The sequence below is a fragment of the Zalophus californianus genome, chromosome 8 (genome assembly GCF_009762305.2).
Source record: "Zalophus californianus isolate mZalCal1 chromosome 8, mZalCal1.pri.v2, whole genome shotgun sequence".
NCBI classification, from domain to species: domain Eukaryota; kingdom Metazoa; phylum Chordata; class Mammalia; order Carnivora; family Otariidae; genus Zalophus; species Zalophus californianus.
This window is the reverse complement of record NC_045602.1, coordinates 116518791-116538662: the sequence shown is the minus strand read 5'-3', so window position 1 is coordinate 116538662 and position 19872 is coordinate 116518791. Positions and strand designations below refer to the sequence as shown.

The 19872-nt window shown below is 40.5% G+C and overlaps 1 protein-coding gene across 5 annotated transcripts in view; it reads left to right on the top strand.

The window, feature by feature from the left end:
* LOC113937905 (ubiquinol-cytochrome-c reductase complex assembly factor 1) overlaps nt 1-19872 on the top strand; it is a 95521-nt gene that overhangs the window by 44245 nt on the left and 31404 nt on the right. For all 5 annotated transcript variants that reach the window (XM_027622839.2, XM_027622838.2, XM_027622837.2 and 2 more), the window contains one exon: nt 8071-8179. In XM_027622839.2, the coding sequence (XP_027478640.1) occupies nt 8071-8179 (109 nt within the window). The remainder of the gene's footprint in view (nt 1-8070; nt 8180-19872) is intronic.

The following is a 19872-nucleotide window of genomic DNA, read 5'->3' as shown; positions in this document are numbered from 1 at the left end:
AGAATGTGGGAGAGAGACATTAAATCATTAATAAAATATAGCTGGAATAGTGTAATGGGAGGAAATGGTAGCGGGGAAGAGGGGTCCATAATTTAGATGGGGGTGGGTGGGTCGGTCACTCAGGGAGTGCTCACTGAAGAGATGACATTTAAAATAACACCTGAATGGTAAGTAGAAGTTAGCAAGTCAAAGGGTGGATAGAAAAACATTGCAGGTATAGGGATCTAGTGGTTCAGTTTTACCAGCTGAGCCCTTTTTAAAAACGAAATTTTATGCTCAGTCACCATGTATGAATAAAGAATTGCTACTTGGGTTGAGGAAGTGGGAATGACCTGCTTATTTCAGGTCTCCACAATGTGCCCACTGGTAAGGGGCTCTTATGTAATTCTGTGGAGACTCAGACCACAGTTTAAAAACCACAGATCTAGGGGCACCTGGGTGGCTCAGTTGGTTAAGCAACTGACTCTAGGTTTCAGCTCAGGTTGTGATCTCAGGGTCATGAGATCGAGCCCTGCGTCCGGCTCCATGCTTAGTGTGGAGTATTCGTGACACTCTCTCCCTCTCCCTCTGCCCCTCCCCGCCTGCTCTCTCTCTTTCTCTCTCTCGTTATCTCTCTCTCAAGTAAGTAAGTAAATAAATAAATCTTAAAAAAGTAAAAAATAAAACCACAGATCTAGTTCAACCCTCATTTTACAAATGGGGAGATGATTTTGGCAATTTTAAGGAATTTGTCACATGCCTCTTCATGGAGGATCTGAGACTCAAATCCAAAGCTGACTGCTGCTTCTGCAATCCTTGGCTTTTTGCTTGTGTGTCTCCTTTTGCTGGTCATGGGGATGGGGGTTTCTTCCCATGAATATGAACAGCATAGCCCTGACCATCAACTGTACAAAACTGTGTTTCTTGGTACTCGCTGTCTGTGTCCTGGGAGAGGAAACAAGTAGACCAGTAAGGGGTGATAGGTGCTATGTGCAGCAGACACACAGGTCTTATGGGAACACAGGGGAAGGGGGACTGCCTGGGGATGGTCAAAGGAAGCAGTTACATTGGCCTTCTGGGGTCTAGAATCAGAGCACACGGGGTCTTGAGGAGTTATTAGGAGGGTAGGAAGTAACTGTAAACTACTTTTTAAGACATTCCAAGTGGTTAAGAAAGATGATCACTAGAGGGAGAAACAGGACAGAGGGGAAGCATTTTGTTATTTGCTTTCTATTTTTTCTTTTAAGAGGGGGAAACACTGGAACATTTTTATAAGTCTGCAGGAAGAAGCCTCTGGGAAAGAAAAGAAGGAAGTAAACTGCACAGGTGGGAAGGGGTTGGAAAACAGACTGGTCCCAGTCTCAGTCAGCCAGAGAACTGCCCTGGCAGACGCTCCGGCTTTTGCAAGTGGGCTCTTTAAAACCACCACAGCAGTTTTGATGTAGCTGTAGGGCTTGCAAGCTCACGCTGGATTCCAGCAGCTCCAGACCTGCTATATATGGTGAGCCCTGGCCATGTGCACATCCCTACTCTCCCTCCCCGAGCCAGTCACTGTGTTCAAACACCCACACGTGTTGCTTTTGCCCAAACCGAAGGCCTATGCAGCATCATTTTATCAACATTGTCTAACCTAAAAGCACTGGTCCTGCTACCCAGGAGCTTGTTCTCTATAGTGGATCTGAGAGGCAGGCCACAGGCCAGGTGTAGTTCTTGGAGGAGGCTTGCTGTCAGGTGAGATGGCTTCAGGAAGTGCCTCACCCCACTTTTCTGTTTGTCCACAGACTGTCCTGTGGCCCCCATACTCCCCACACTCCCCACATAAAGATTAGGCTTCATGGGGTGGGAGTTTAGGAAACCAGGTGGAGATAGCCATGTACACAGCCCCAGGAAAGGGTAAGCATGCCAGCTCACAAATAAATAAACTCATTCATTAGCACACTGCTGAGGCTTGAGTGTGGGCATGTAGGCTCTGCTTCCTTGGCCTCGGCTGGTGGCAGAGTAAGGGAAACAGGCTATCCTTTGGGATTCCTTCACAGCAGCCAGGGTGACAGACCTGCCTTGAATGCCCACTAGTCTTCATTGAAGTCAAATCAGATCCACGAATAAACCACCATGAGGGAGAAACAAGGCCAAGACACAACTGGCATCGTCAGAAGGCCCAAACAGAGCAAGCAGGACAGGGTACTCAGAGCTGCCAACACATGGCAGGAGGGCAGCACCCGGAATCACAAGAATTCTTCCCTCCCAGATGTAGGCAGAGAGGGGCAAAGCATGGCCAGGACTCTTGTTCCTTTGAACTCTGCAGCCAGTGTTGCTGTCTTCCTCTTCCTCCTTATCTGATCTAGCAGGAGGAGGCTCTTGGAGCTGTGCTGTCACAGAATGGGGGAACAGCCCAGACACTGGCCTGGGAGACACTGTGGCCTAGAGGAAAGAGGGGGGAGTTCAGGCTTCATTCCAGCTCTGCTCTTTTCCATTGGGCAACCTTAGGTTACTTAAGTAATTATGAACTACATTTTAAGGATTTCCAAATGATTAAGAAGGTGGGATGGAGGGGAAACATTTTTTTATTTTTTATTTTAAGTTGGGGAAACACTGAAACATTTTTATAAGCCTAGAGGAAGAAGCCTCTTTACTTCCTTCTCTTCTTTCCTCAGAGCGTCGTTTTTTTTGTTTTTGTTTTTGTTTTTGTGAAATGGGAGCAGTTATACAGTTAATTGAAAGAGAGTGTGGATGCAGATGCATTTTCAGGTGACAAGTCTGGTATTAGAGGATGTCATAAATGGCAGTAATCACTGTTATTATTTGCCATAAAATAAAATTTGTATCTTAGCCCTTTGTTTTTGGAGACGCCTAGCGAGTGAGTCTTTTTCCTCTTTTTCCTGCCTCTGTGCTTGCCCTTTAGCGATAGTTGGGAGCCAAGACTAAGGCTTGACTACTCCTTTTTTTTTCTTTACTTTGCTAGCTGCGTTATTTGCTTTCCTTATATGTAAAGGAGATCAGTATTATTTATGAGCCACTGGAATCACTGAGAGACAAGGATAGTACTGTGAAGCTTAAAGCCTCAATAATAAATTGTGGGTTTAAGAACATCATCAAACTTGGGAGGGGTAACTGGAATTGTTTCTAAACAGAGAGTAGTTTATATACAGACAAGTTTATACTTAGAGTAGGTACTTAGTAAATACTTGTTAAATGAATGATTAAATTAATTGTTTAATATAAGAATATTTTTACTGCTTAAAAATTTTTTATTTTTAGAGCAGTTTTAGGTTTGAGCAGAAGATTATCTTTTTTTAAAGTTTACTTTGCATTCTTAAGGGCAGTTTTTATTATGTTTTAGCAGGGAAGTGTCCCCCGTTTCCCTTCCTCCATTTCCCCCTGGAACAGAGCTCTGAAATTATGAAGTTGAATCAGTAGCAAAATGTAATTTGATTTCTCAACACTTAATTTAAATATTTATTATGAGGAATGCATCCATAATGTAAATTGAAGTAGAGCTATCCTGTTCTGTTCTTTAAACCTAGTGTTCTCAATTGTTGTGGAATATAGTTTACCTAGTGACTCAAAACATTGTTGTGCAGTGAGAGCCTGTGTGTGATAAGTGTTGGCTTTGTTTTGTAGTGGATACCAGGATCATCAGATCTTTTTTGTTTTTGTTTACCATTTTGGACTTGTTTCACTCATTTTCTTTTCACCTGCCAATGTACTTTAACCTTTTCTGAATGATTCAGGAGGTCTTGATAACTTTTTTTTTTAAAGATTTTATTTATTTATTTGTCAGAGAGCGAACGAGGGAGCACAAGCAGGGGGAGCGGCAGGCAGAGGGAGAAGCAGGCTCCCCAGGACCCTGGGATCATGACCTGAGCCGAAGGCAGACGCTCAACCGACTGAGCCCCCCAGGCGCCCTGGTCCTGATAACTCTGAACTGTACTTTGCCAGGCTATCTGTTTTGAGTTGTACTGGGTATGTTACCCTGCCTCTTGAACCTCAGTTGCTGTGCTATTTTTTGTGTGTTTTCAGTATATTTTTAGTTTCTTTCTTTCCTGTTAGGCTGCCAGCAGTTACTTTTGGTTGCTGTAGGTACGCTTGCCTCAGGTTAGCCAGTCTTTCCCCTCTGATATGCTATTTCTAATGTGATGCTAGTTTTGAAACTGTTACTGCCCTTGTGAGGATTAAATGGAAACTACAGTAAATGGATTCCGTAAGACTTGTACTTGTCGTTAAAGGAGGCAGAGAAACAGTAGGGTTCAGATCTCACCTTTGACTAGGTTTGTAACTCAGGGCAAGTTACTTCTCTAAGACTCAGTTTCCTCAATTATAAAGTGTGGACAGTAGCAACCCCTGGACTACACCAAAAGAAAAAACTTTTTGCATAGTGAAGGAAACCATCAACAAAATGAAAAGGCAACCTACTGAATGGGAGAAGATATTCACAAATGATATATCTGATAAGGGGTTAATGTCCAAAATACATAAAGAGCTTATATGATTCAACACTCCCCCAAAATAAATAATCTAATTAAAAAATGGGCAGAAGACATGAAGACATTTTTCCAAAGAAGACACAGATGGACAACAGACACATGGAGAGATCCTCAGCATCAGTAATCATTAGGGCAATGCAAATCAAAACTACAGTGAGATACCACTTTACATTTGTGAGAATGGTTAGAATCAAAAAGACAAGAAATAACAAGTATTGGTGAGGATGTGGAGAAAAAGGAACCGTCATACACTGTTGGTAGGAATGCAAACTGATGCAGCCACTGTGGAAAACAGTATGGAGGTTCCTCAAAAAATTAAAAATAGAAATACCATTTGGTCCAGTAATCACACTATTGGGTATTTACCCCAAAAATGAAAACATGAATTTGAAAAAATATATGCACCTCTGTGTTTATTGCAGTATTATCTACAGTAGCCAAGATTTAGAAACAACTAAAGCCATCAATAGATGAATGGATAAAGAAGATACACACACACACACACACACACAGCCGTAAAAAGGATAAAATCTAGCCATTTTTGACAAGGATGGACCTAGAGGGTATAATGCTAAATTAAATAAGTCAGAGAAAGACAAATACCATATGGTTTCACTTATATATGTGGAAGCTAAAAAAAAAACAACGAATAAACAAAAAGCAGAAATAGACTCATAAATCCCCAGAACAAACTGAAGGTTGCCAGAGGGGAGGGAATGAGGGATGGGCAAATTGGGTAAAGCAGAGTGGGAGATACAGCCTCCTAGTTTATGGAATGAATAAGTCATGGAGATAAAAGGTACTACATCGTAGGGAATATAGTCAGTGGTATTGTAATAGGGTTGTATGGTGACAGATGGTAGCTACACTTGAGGTGAGCATAGTATAATACATACTTTATGGTCTGAGAAAATCTGTGCCTTTTAAACCTCAGAGGGCAGGTGTATTAACAAACTACAGAATTTTCAAATAAATGAAGAATTCCATTACCTCACTATTGCTGTTGATGAATTGGCCTCTGACGACATGTAAGCATCAAAACTCACAGTGTCTTTTCAGGTGAGAGGCTGACATGAGCGACCTGATTAACTTTGAGAAAAATCTTATGAAAAAGGACTGTTGACCTTTCCCGAGTTTGTTTCTGCTTTGGAATATATCTTGTGTCATGTGAAGTAGTCAAATCTTTTTCCATGACCTGTTTTTATTGTTACAAAGTGTTATTTCTTAGGCACTAACTGGGTTTAGAGGTTACAAATTTAAAATCACAGCATCAACAAATCTCATGGTTGGAAGGGATGTTAAAGATCATGTAGTCAACCTGTCAGATAGCTGAGTTCTCACAAAGCGTTTATTCACCCTTCAGAAGTAGGCAGATTCTCTGTCTTGGGCTTATTCATTCCATTATTTGAATCTTCAGAAACTCTCCTGTTAGAAAGTTCTTTCTTTCAGTGTTCAATGTTGAGGAATACTTTCTCTCTCTGTGGCTCACCCGTTGGTTCTGATTCTAACTCTTGGACAAATAGTCTAATCACTTGTCTACAATATTTAGGAAACTCTCCTATTTTTCTCCAAGGCTATGTATCTTCTGATCTTTCATCTTTTCCTCTTGTCTCTTAAAATATAATGTTCAAAACTATGGACACTATTCCAGGTAGAGTCTGACCTGTGCTGAATGGAACAAAAATTTCACTTTGCACATTTGATACTATATTTCCATTACTGTATCTAAAATCACATTAATTTGGGGGACAACCTCATCATCACCTTGACTTCCTTTGAAGTTAATTGTCAACTTAAGCCTATAAAGCTTTTTCATACATAAATGGGCATGACTCACCTATCCTGTACCACTACAGTTCTTTAAGACCCAAGTGCAGGACTTTAGATTTACGCCTTTTCAAATTCATTCTGTTAGATTCAGCCCATTGAAACAGTCTGTTGAAGTATTTTTGGCTCATGGTTGGGTCATCCAGCATATTTGTCTTCCTGCCCAGCTTTTTGTCATCTGCAGATTTGATAAGTATGTTTTCTTTTCTCCATCTTAGTTGTTAACAGAGATGTTGAGGCAGTCCAGGCTGGAATCATTCCATTGTACCATACTATTGCTAGTAGAGTTTAATGGGCAGGATTAATTGTATATGGGACAGAATTGTCAGTTTAGATCCAATATTCCATAATTATAGCAGGAAATGTCTTTTGGTGAGTAGTCCTATTGTAGCCGCTTAAAAACTATTAAGTGAGAGATAATAGAAGTAAGGATGTTCATTAAGAGTGAGATAAGGAACTAGTTTGGAAAGTTGATGACCCTGCTTATATTCTTATATATAGTTAAGTATAATATATATTTACTAATTAATAAAATAGAATACAATTCTTATATTCTTATGGAAGGTCTTAAGCAGAGACCTTTATGGACTGATTAGAGGCAATGTGGTATAGGAGAAGAATCCCTTAACTAGCCCTGAGATGTTTTATTCACTTATTTATTTAGCAAATAAATATTAAGTGCCTACTATACTTACTTAAGCCCTGGATATACAATGGTTAAAAAAAAAAAACAGCCCAGACTTGATCTTTACCTTCAATGGAGCTTACATTCTAATGGGGGAAACAATTCAATAATTACACAGGTGAAATCATAATACTTTCTGTGATCTGTATTCTAGATAGGTACTGTCCAACAAACAACGCAAGTCATATATTGAATTTAAAAGTTTCTAGTAGCTCCATTTAAAAAAGTAAAAAGAAAGTAATGAAATTTATTTTAATAATTTTATTTAACTCAGTATATCTGAAATAATATTTCAACATGTAAGCAGTTTAAAAAATTTGAGGTATTTGTATTCTTTTTGTTGAACTAAATCTTTGAAATCTTAAACTTATGCCACATGGCAGTTGAAACTAGTCACATTTTAAGTGTTCAGTAGCCACATATAGCTAGTAGCTTCTGTGTTGGACAGCACAGCACTGTGCCCATCTTTACAGACTACTTGGTGGTGTTGGGCAAATTACTTTCCTTGTGTAGGGCTCCTGTTTTCATTCAGTGAAATGAAAGATTTTGTTCTTTTTTTTTTTTTTTTTTTTTTTTTTTTTTAAAGATTTTATTTATTTGACAGAGAGAGCACAAGCAGAGGGAGAGAGAGGGAGAAGCAGGCTCCCTGCCGAGTAAGGAGCCCGATGTGGGACTCGATCCCAGGACCCTGGGATCATGACCCGGGCCGAAGGCAGCCGCTTAACCAACTGAGCCACCCAGGCGTCCCGAAATGAAAGATTTTGATTTGCTTAGCTTCTAACAACTAAATGTGGGTCCCTTGCATGTATGAGAGCATCTTTTGAAGTGCTCTAAATCTCCATCTTGATCTGGGTGCTGCTTACATAGGTATATATAATATGTAATTTATCAAGCTATACACTTAAGATTTGTATACTTTATAGTATTTGTGTTATACCTCAATGAAAGTTGTTTTTTTTTTTAAATAAGATCACTTCCAGTTTTTTTATTCTGTGTTCTTTGCTGAAATTACTCAGATGAGCTGACCTTCAGTATGAATATGTGATATAAAAAGTGCAAACAGCCAGTTACTCTTTATATCTTCTTCCCACCCAGGATGTGTCTAGTCCGAATGAAGCAGGAAGGCCGCAGTGGGAAATATATGTGTCGGATCATAGTTCATTTTATGTGGGAGGATGTTGAGCAGCGTGGCAGAGTCATGGGGGTAAGTGAAATGCTGTCCCATTCTGGTCCTGGAAAACTCCAATGAGGGATTGCCTGACTTGAGTTGATGCTTTTTTTTTTTTTAATAAAGGTTTTATTTATTTATTTATTTGAGAGAGAGAGAGAGAGAGAGAGAGAGAGCGCAAGAGGGGGGAGCAGGAGAGGGAGCAGCAGACTCCCCGCTGAGCGGGGAGCCCGACGCGGGACTCGATCCCGGGACTCCAGGATCATGACCTGAGCCGAAGGCAGTCGCTTAACCGAGCCACCCAGGCACCCTTGAGTTGATGTTTTATGTGTTCTAGAGTGGCTTTGCTTTTAGATTTCTGTGTAATGCTGCCTAATGTCAGGTGGTAATTCAGCTAGAGTTGTTTGTGCCTCTATGGAGACTTTATGTGTTTGCACACAATATTATGGTTTGTCAATGCAAGGACATCCTGTGTGTGGAAATGGAATTATTAAGCCCAAGTAATGGTGGTAAGAGGGTTGGATTTGTTGAATGGAGGAAATCAAATAATAATTGAGCTTTAGGATGCTATGCCTTTGACACCAATTCAATGTTTGAACCAGTCCTCCTCTAAATTTGTTCTGATGGAAATACCCTGGCATCATGCCTGCACTGTCCTCAGAAACTGAAAAACAAGCTCCTTGATCACTAACAACCTAGAATAATTTGGCAAGGTATCTAATGAAAATGTACATTAGTACATTTAATAATTAACCTGAGAAAGGGGGATATATAGTGTGTATATATATATAAAAACATAGAATGTAATGGTAATAGAAAAATGAAACTAAAACATTAGAGTACAGTTGTTTATATAAATAGTAATCTTCCTTTGGGTATATTGCATATTTTTGTGTCCAGACCATATTTTAGTAGATTGTAAACCTTGTTTTCTCCCATTTCATTGCCTCCCAGCTTAGGATCATCTAAAGCAGAACCATCAGATGGGGTCACAAAATGGGTTATTTTGGTTTTTTTTCATTACAGTGTTCTCCCTACAGACTGAGGAGTAAACAGTTTATATATGTTCTATAAAAGTCATACATGTTCATAGAATAAAAATCAAAAAGTAAAAAGCATTTAATGTAAAGACAAGTGTCTTTTCCCTATTCCAACCCCCCAAAAGTAACCATTGTTAAGAGTTGATGTGTATCTTGGGGCGCCTGGGTGGCTCAGTCGTTAAGCGTCTGCCTTCGGCTTAGGTCATGATCCCGGGGTCCTGGGATTGAGCCCCGCATCGGGCTCCCTGCTTGGCGGGAGACCTGCTTCTCCCTCTCCCACTCCCCTCCCTGCTTGTGTTTCCTCTCTCGCTGTCTCTCTCTGTCAAATAAATAAATAAAATCTTAAAAAAAAAAGGAGTTGATGTGTATACTTATAGCTGGTTCCTATATAAATGCAAATTATAAATACGTATTCTTTAACATAACACAAATGAGCTTAACCATACACAGTTTTGCATCCTGGCTTTTTAACTTAATATATATTAGATATGGGTTTTTTTTAAAGATTTATTTTTATTTTTATTTTTTATTTTTTTAAAGATTTATTTATTTATTTTATTAATTTGAAAGAGAGACACAGAGATAGTGAGAGAGAGCACAGGCAGGGAGAAGAGGGAGAAGCAGGCTCCCCGCTGAGCAGGGAGCCCCATGTGGGACTCAATCCCTTGGGATCATGACCCAAGCCAAAGGCAGATGCTAAACCGACTGAGCATCCAGGCAACCCTAAAAGATTTTTTTTTAAGTAATCTCTACACCCAATGTGCGGCTCAAATTCAGCACCCTGAGATCAAGAGTTGTTCCAATGACTGAGCCAGCCAGGTGTCCCTATACTAGATATGTTTTTATTTTACGATTGTTTTTAAAATTCAAAATGTTTCAACTAAGACGGAAATCCCTTTAATCATCAATCTCATTCCTGGCCAGTTACCTCCTTCCAGGAGGTAATCACTGTTTCCACTTTGGTGTATATCTTTTAAGGCCTTCTTCTATGTTATCTATAGAAAATATATACTGTTGGTTTTGTGTGTGTATATTTGATTATACATGATATTGTCCTCCGTGTACTAATAGCAATTAATATGTACTTAATTTTTTTCAATCAGCAATATGTCTGGAGATTTTTCCGTGCTCCATGGGAGTTAAGTGGGAGGTCGTCACCCATGTTGTATTTATTGTAATTATTTTCATACACTCCTGTGTCATTGACTAATGGTATCATGTGCTTACTCTATGTGTAAAAGTGTGGTCTTTGAGGCTCAATCATGGAGATGATGGTTTCCTACTGAGAGGGTATTTCCAAATTCTCGTATCTTTGGAGGAACTGCAAACATAGGAAGCACAGTGGACATGGATTCATCTTAAGATGTCTTCAGTGACATATACATGCCTTTCTTTGGGACAGTAGACCATTGGCGTTTCTGTTCATTCTAAAAAGAGGATAGCATATGTCAGAATTTTAGCTGCTGTCAGCATCATCATCATTTGTTTTGGAGTCAGTGAATACTGACTGTCTTTGTGTGTTCTTTGGTTCCTTGTTCATTTTTTTCACTGTCAGGCCTTTCTGCTGTCTTTGCTACCCAGAGTAGATCAGCAGCCTTGAAGCTATTTGTGTAGCTGAGTGTCCCACATACCCTCAGGTACTTGTATCCAACTCTGTGGCAGCACCCAGTGGACATACGGTGGTGCTGCTAGTACCAAATCATTTAATAATAGCCAGTGACACCCCCTGGCCAGCCACAGCCTTGGCTGACTGCCGTTCAGTGACACAGTAGCTCTTCTAATTAGTTAGCCTGTGTTTTCTTATCACTATTGACTGAACTTGCCTGGACGTTGGACTGCTAGACCCATGTGGGTCACATGGCTTAATGAGCCATACATTACTGACTCTTGAACTACAGGAACCTTTTAGTTATTAACCCCCCCATGAATTTCCCTTGGACCTCCATAAATATCTCCATCACAATCTCCAGCACTTTGAACCTTCTGTGTTACTTTATAATGTTACGTCCACTTGACTGCATGCTTTATAAAGGCAGGAGACTTGTTTTAACCACACATTTTTGCTTACATGGTAAACATTGGATGAATAAATACTTGTTGAATGAATGAATAAATTGAATCTCAGCCTCTGAAATTCTATTTTAAAGCCAACTTATCAGATAGATGATGCTTGATTTATTTGTTTCTAGACCATGTGTGCATCAGTGCAGTCCTGTGGGAGTTAGTTTTTCCTTTTCTTTTTTTCTTTTCCTTCATTTTATCCAACCATTTTTCTTTGTGAATTTTTCTAGATACGATGTCTTATAGAGAAGTGTGTTAGATCGGTGTTTCTCACACTTTAATGTGCCTGTAGTCCACCTGGGGATCTTGTTAAAATACAAATTTGATTCAGTAGGTTGGGGTGGAGCCAGAGAGTCAGTCTACATTTCTAGAAAGCTTCAGGTGATGCCAGTGCCACAGGTGGAGCAGGGTGAGGATGTGGCAACCACGCTTTGAATAGCAAGGTTTTAGATGATCCATAATGCTCCCCAAGTACAGACTTGTAAACTCACCTGCATGAAGAGAAATGTCAAGCCCCAGTTCAGTCACAAAGACTATAAATAAAAGATGGTGATTTAAAAATAACAGATGTTTGGAAGAGTTGGGGAATTGCTATTACTGCTTTTCTATTGTAATTGACTTGGTCCCCCCATACCCCTATTCCAAACTCATGGTATAAACAGATGCCCTTTATACAGGCAAGAAAACTGTATTTTAACCACTTCTGTTATGAGTGTGGTTGTGTGTGTAGAGGGGTTCTCAGTCTTGCGTGTGTGTACAACCTAAAGAAATGGGAAAGTTAGGGACATGTGGTTGGAGAAAGTAGTAGGGAGCCAGTCTGGCCTGGTTCTGACCTGGCTGCCAAGTCTCTCCTCCTCAGTGCTTCAGTTTCTTTTAAAAATTTGAGTTGGGGTGCCTCAAAAAATCTGATTTGAAGGTGGTAATTTGTAAATCTGTCTCTGTGTAATTTGGCATCCCAAGTGTACATCTTTAAGAAAACTTATATAAAAAGTAGAATTTATAAGACTGATCAGTGTAGTGGTGATCTTTTTCATGCCAAAGAATTCTTAGAGGCTATTACTTTGAGTGGAACCACTTGTGAACTAATGGCGAATCAGAAATTTGAATCAAGAACTCCTTTGAAATTAGAATTGTAGTCTCATTTGGTGGGGAAATTTTTATTAAAAAATTTATGCTTTTTATCAGCTTTTTAGGAGCCCAACTATTGTGAAAAACAAGGCAGACTCATATATCATTAGTGAAGCCGGTATAAAATGCAAGTGTTAAATTTGAGGTTACAGAAATCACATCAATAATTTAGAGCGTTCTGACTTAAAAAAAAACACATTATTTGGGATTTAAACATATAAATTAGCTGTGGAAATAAAGTTCATTATATCACCTCATCTGGTCTTGTTTTATTTCATTAACTGGTTCTTAAAAACCTTTGTGAGCTGAGTTGCAGCTGAAGAGGTTGGAGACCATTTTTCCTTGGGCCCTTGCCTCACTCCTGAGTGTTGGTAAGAGTAGAGAACTTAAGACTTGACACAGCTGTAAAAACAGACAGGCCTTTGGCCTCAGCACTTTCTCCTGGTGCAGGCACATTTCAGATGTAAATTTCACTTTCTGCCTCTCCTACTAATGAAGTAAGTTTCTTTTGCTGGGTTTGCAGCCAGGTGTGTCCAGTCTTGTGGCTAACCCTGGCGCTTTAGTTAATTTTTCCATTTGTGACATTTCAACCAAACTTAAAAAACAAACATAAAAATTAGCTCAAGGCAGTGGCTCAAAGTGTTAATGGTAACCTTAGGCTGGCTAAACGACTTCCTCTCAGTTCTGCCCTGCCAGACATCTCCACCTTGTGGCTCACAATGAGCAGGTTTAAGCTTTCCAAGCCTTGGAGACTAGGTGGGAAAGAGTATTAAGAAATTCCAAGTTTATCAAAAAAAAAAAAAAAAAAGAAATTCCAAGTTTATCAATGGTCCCTGGAATGCCAGTTGTCTCATCAGGACTTCAGATGATTTCTTGCTAGCACCATTCCAGAATAAGGATGAACCTCCTGTCACCTCAAGGTCTCCTGTCCTCTCTAGCAGAGCTGCCTCTTGGGGTGGTGCAGAGGGCCTAGAAAGAGGTGGAGGAGCTGTGGGCTGAACTGGACTCCTTTGTAAAATTCTACTTTTCTTCTTAGAATCAGCATTTTGCGGGCGCCTGGGTGGCTCAGTTGGTTAAGCGACTGCCTTCGGCTCGGGTCATGATCCTGGAGTCCCGGGATCGAGTCCCACATCGGGCTCTCTGCTCAGCGGGGAGTCTGCTTCTCCCTCTGACCCTCTTCCCTCTCGTGCTCTCTCTCATTCTCTCTCTCAAATAAATAAATAAAAAATCTTTAAAAAAAAAAAAGAATCAGCATTTTGCTTTGCAAGGTCCTCTCTGATCACATTCCAGACTACCTTTCCAAAGTCATTTCCTCTAGCTCTTCTTGAACTGTAAATATGTGAAACCTTCTAGCCCATGTGCCTGGCACATAGTAAGCACTCGGCGAACATCACATTCCAGCCTTGCTTCACATACTCTTCACTCCAGCCACGCTGAATGCCTTGCTCTTCCTGTCTTGTGTCTTGCCCCGGGTGGTACATAGACTACGTCACAGCCCCACTTCCTTTACATCCTTCCACCCCATACTGGAAGCGGGTCCCAGTTGTCCCTAGCTGGAAGTACCTTAGTAATTTATATGTACCCTTCTTCTGGGTCTTACTGTTTCTCTTTTTTATCATTGTTATTCGTGAGTATTGATTACCTTCCAGGTGAATTGCCTCGGGGCTGGATCCGCTGTATCCCTCTTTGTCGTCTCCAAAGTGCTTATCATTGCCCCTTGGCCGAATGCATGTCCACTAAGTAACTGACAACAGAAGACTGTTCTGGAAGCCCTCTATATGTATTAGAAAAAGTGGGGTGGAGAGGTAGCCCTTTTCATTCTGAGCATATTTGTTTGTTCTGTCTTAAATATTGTAAGAAAAAGAAATGAGAAATTGTTTCCTTTACCCTCAAGTTTTTCTCTCTTTTTCCAGGCTTTCCCATCTTCTAATGGATTTGACTAAAAAAAACCCCCAACAACTTATACATGAGGCCTTTTATGTTTCTGAACTAACAAAGACTTTAAGCCTGTAAAGGGTGGTAAAAATAAGAATTATACATACTTTAGTTTTTCTGGAAATTCTCTTCCAGGCCTCTGTAATTCCATTCCCTTCTCCGCCCTACCTCCCCACAGAAATCTTCAAACTCCTCTCTTTTACCATGAGGTAAAAAATTTGCTATACTTTGCATCTCTAGGTCAGAATTAACACTCACTGCTATCCACAGGTATTGTTTTAAAGGCAAGGACCACTTTAAGTTCATAGTTTTGTGGCCAATGATATGAATGGTGGAGTGTAAATATAGAGCAATTCCTTGGGCTTGAGGCCTTTAAAATAAGACATGTTTGTTCCCAGATATCAGTTGTTCTTTTGAAAGTTTTTGAATGTCCTAAGCTGTTGGAGTGGATATTTGTTTATTAGGTGAGAGAAGGCTAAATTCTTAGAAGGCAGAGCAATTTCATTTTGGGATTGGCTCATGAACTTCAGCAGGGTCCAACTGAGATGTATCTTTAGTAGATGCTTTCCTTTCTCTGTGCAAGTGTCATGACCCCAGGTCTCACGAGGTAGCAAGGGTACATGGAGTGTGTGCTTTAGGCAGTTTTGTGATTCATCAGCTGCCTGGGAGCATACAGCCAGAATGCCAGTCTGATGGCTCAGTTTGCCTGTCTTTCTGGGCAGCATGCTGGACTCACTTCATTTCAGGGATTGTCCCCGAAAGAGAAGTTATAAACCTATCTGAAATTGAAATTAAATAGAGCATGAAACTCCTATCTCTGCACATGATGGTTTATCTCTCTCCTGGCCGTTTTTACCTTCAGTTACAGGTTGTGAGTTTCCTGAGGTCTAGTTCGCATTTGTCTTTGTATTCCTCTGGTACCTGAAATGGAGCTTTATCCTTAGTAGGCATTCAGTAAATGTTTCTTGACTGAGTAAATCAGTAAGTGAATTTGATCCTCTTTGTTATCTTCAGTTTACCTCATGGAATTTCTGTAGAAGAAAGACAGTGACCTAATTCTGTTTTCAAGCCCTGCCTGCCTTGGGGAATTGACACTGTCCTGTCTTTCTAGGGTACCCTTCTTAAGTACTCTTCATATTAAGTACTCCCACTTCAGCTCATTGTCTCAGAACTGTTTACCTCTCTAACCTATCACTTATTTTTTTTGCTCCTCCAGTCCCTCTGGGTGTCCTGTTCCCTTTGATGTCTTTTGTACCATAGTTCTAGTACTGCTTAGAGCTGTGTGCATTGGGCACAGCTAGAGCCATTTTCAGGTGTTGCTAATGGTTCTCCTAAATAAATCTCACTCAGGAGATGGGATAAATAGCTCCATGTGTTTCCTGTCTCACTTCTGATGTCACCATCAATCTAGCCCCTCCAAGCTGGAATTTTTAGAGTCCTCCTCAACTCTTGCCTCATCTTCTGCACCCAAATTGTCCTGTCACTTTTCTGCCCAAAATATCTTTGGATTTTTTTTTTCTCTTTTTCCATTGCTTCATATCAACCCTCATCATCTCTCCTTCATTGCACATGGCTTCCTAACTAGTTCTGGACTTTCCCCACTCTAGTGAACCCTGTCACCATATAAATCACCAGAGTTTTTTCCAAATTCCACATCTGATCATATCCCTCTGTCTAGAAATCTGAGGGACAAAATTCAAATATTCTTAGCAATGGTATATAGAACGCTTCATTGTTACATAGGAGAATGTTCTTAGAACATACAGTGTTTAGTATTTAGGAATGAAATGATTTGATATTTTCACATGGTTTAGCAAAAGAAAAAAGGGCATGTGTATGTATATATAGAGATGAAGCACATGTTAAAAAATATTAACAGTTGTGAATCTAAAAATTATACAAGTTTTTATTGTAGTACTCTTAGATTTTTAAGTAAGTTTGAAACTTTTCAAAGTGAAAAAATGGGGCGGGGGTGGGGAGAGAAGAAATCTTCACATTCTAGTCCCAACCCATCTTTCTAGTCTGATTGCCAAGAGACCTCTCTAATACACAGATATTCATGCATGTGCGCACACACACATAAACACAGGTTTCACTCATGCCACATTTTTACTGATGCCATGTTCCTTTATGCTTCTGGGCTTTTGTTTATACAGTTCCCTTTGTCTGAAGTGGTCTTAACACCTGTCTTCCCTGCTCGTGGCACTGTGAGACACAGCTGGATAGTGCCTCTTCCACGAAGCTTTTCCCAGCACCCCCCAATAATATTGGTATGTTTGGCCACTTCCTTCTCTGTATTGCTGCAGCACTTTGCACAAACTTCTGTGATAGGACTTACCATGCTGTCCTGTAATTGTGGGTTTGTGTAGGTCACACCCATTAGATGGGACGAGGAATCCTAGGATTCCTGGTGTCTTAACACAGAGTGCCTAACATGGTCACCCCTCAAGATACTTGGGTGCACACAGGTACCTGCTGCTGTTATTAGTGACTGGGCAGCACTGTCTCCCAAATACTGACTTAATGAATGATCTCTTATCACACCTGGATTCAATTTCTCTGACCACCCTCTCCCCGGAGAAAGTTTTGTTTTTCTCTCCCTGCCCTGCCTCTGGGGTTCCTTGAATCTCTCATCATTTATATTTCTAACTCACTTTATAGAATAGATGAACCTTAGAATGTTAGATTGAGTGCCTCAGATATTCTCTGGTTCTGTGGTTCTCAATCTGAAGGGGCTCAGATACATGTATTTTAAAAAGTCTCCCCAGAGGTTTTCTGATGTGCATCTCAGAGTAAGGACTATAGATTGGTTCCCACTGGCTCGTTTCTGTAGTGAGAAAATGGGGTCCCAGAAAAGTCCATTGATTTGCCCAAGGTTGTGCAGCTACAAATAGCAGAATGAGGACCCAAACTAGGGTATGCTGATTCCCCGCCCAGTGTCCACTTTACTATACCATGATCCCTCCCGGGGTACAGGAGGGGGATCAACTTCATGGCAGGTTCCTTCTCTCTGGTCTTCTTACCAAGGACTTCCAAAGGCCAAGAAGACAGCTCTTCTGAAGTTTCAAGGCATTCCATTTCTTCAGCGCAGTCCCAAGCCTGAGGCCCCTTTTATTCAGAGTTTCTAATCCAATACAGCAGAGGTTTCCTACTCAACAGGACTAATAGAGATTAGGGGGGAAAAAAAGGTGAGAATGCTAACAATGTTCTGAATTTGTTTCTTTTTTCCATCATTTAGAGTCTGAATGTCTCCACATCGGCTGAATTTGCCTTAAGTTGATTTTACAATTATTTTTCAGAGACTCCGTGGTTGTGTTTTTTTAAGAGTAGAGGAACACCGAGACTGAACACCGTGCTCAGAGAGGCTGGGCTGGGAGACTAACAAAGGCGGTATTATACTGTGCACGGCAAAGCCAATAAATGAATTCAGGAGACACCTAGATGTGTTTCTCGAGGAGGGCGTGAGGGGGAGGGGTCTGGTGAAAAGGCAGAAAGGTGGGATTAAGATAAATTAAAATGGGGCCAGCATGTTGGATAAGGGGACAGCCCCTTCCTGTTCCCACTATTGCTTAAGATTTTTCATTCTGCTTAGTTCAAAAGTTAAAACTAGTCCTTAACCATGGACTTCATACTCTTCCATCCCCCACTTTCTTACACAGGAAAAGAACTTCGTTGTAAAGCTATTCTGGCCTGATACAGCAGTGTTTATTATTTGAATGCTGCATCTATGGGGTGTCTTAGACTATTAAAACTGGAAAGGAACCTTGAAATAATCTAGACCAGAGATTTTCAAAAGTGAGGTCCCCAGACCAGCAGCCTCAGCATCACCTAGGAACTTGTTAAAAATGTAAGTTGAGGGCCCCACCCTCAATCTGCCAAATCAGAAACTCTGGCTGTCGGGTCCAGCAGCCTGTGTTTTAACAGACCCTCTGGTCAGAGGGCCACTGCTCACCTCTGATCCTGTCATTTAACTAACGGAGAAACTGGCTCGAGGAGAGGAGTAAATTTGTTAGAAACCAACTAAAGAGCAGAACTTGGGTCCCCTGATTGCCAGCTCTTCCTGCTGTCCCTGCTGAGGGGAGCAGGGTGTGGGCATGGGCAGGTGCCCTGTGAAAGTTGAGGATTTCAGCATAATACAGAAACAGTTCACCCGTAGTAGTAGCTAAAATTCACTGAGAACTTTCTCTTTGCTGTGCACTTTATAAGCACCATACGAATTTGACATTTTACAACAATCTTACCTAGGAGGTAGTATTTCTGTCCTCATTTTATAGATGAAGACACTAGGATCAGAGAGGTTAGTGGATTCATTTCCTATAGCTGCTGTAACAACTTAACACAAACTTGGTGTCTTAAAACAATAGAAATTTATTCTCTCATAGTTCTGACGGCCAGAAATCAGTTTCATGGGGCCACAATTGAGGCATTAGGAGGGCCATGCTGTTTCTGGAGGCTTTAGGGGAGAATCTGTTCTTTGCCCTTTCCAGCTTCTGGAGGCCACTGACATTCTTTGGCTTGTGGCCACATCACTCCAATTTCAGCCTCCCTCTTTAAGGGTAAATGTGATTACATTTAGGGCCCACCTGGATAATCCAGGATAACCTCCCCATCTGAAGACTCCTGATCTAATCATAGCTGCAAAGTCCTTTTTCCCCCATATAAGGTACATTCCCAGGTTCCAGGAATTAGGCTGTAGATATCTTTTGGGAGACCATTATTCCAGCCTACCAGGAAGATAACTTAATCAGTCTTACACAGTAAATATGAGAGCCCGGATTGGAACCCAAACCTGCCAGACTTTAGAGCCCATGCTCTTAATCACTAGTTTGTACTACCTGAAAAGGTCATCACTCAGAACTATGGCTCTAACATAAGCATTAAGATTTTTCACCTAAGTGATGTTTCCTTCTTCCTCTAACTTGCACAACATTACTTGTCACATAACACTGAACCTCTGAGTCCTTAAGCATGTCTGTATGTTGGTCCCGACTCCTTCGGTTAAATTGTTAGCTCCTAGAGGGCAGAGATTGTATCTTTGTCCTTTATTTTTTTAAAAAAATAGAGTTATAATTCATCTACCATAAAAGTCACCATTTTAAGTGTATTTTTTTTTTTAGTAAATTCACAGTGTTATGCAACCATCACCACTATCTAATTCCAGAACATTTTCATCACCTCAAAAAGAAACCCTGTTCCCATTAGCAGTCACTCCCCATTCCTCTCTTCCCCCAGCCCCTGGCAACCACTACTCTACTTTCTGTCTCCATAGATTTTCCTATTCTGGGCATTTCATATAAATGGAATCATAATATCTGGCCTTTTCTCTCTGGCTCCTTTCACTTAGCATCCTGTTTTCATGGTTCATCCATGTTGTAACGTGTATCAGTACTTATTCCTTTTTATGGATGGTCTATTGTATGGATATGCCACATTTTATTATCCATTTATCAATTGATGGGCATTTGGGTTGTTTCCATTTTTTTTTTTTTTTTGGCTTTTATGAATAATGCTGCTGTGAACATTCATGTACAGGTTTTTGTCTGAACATAGGTTTTCAGTTCTCTT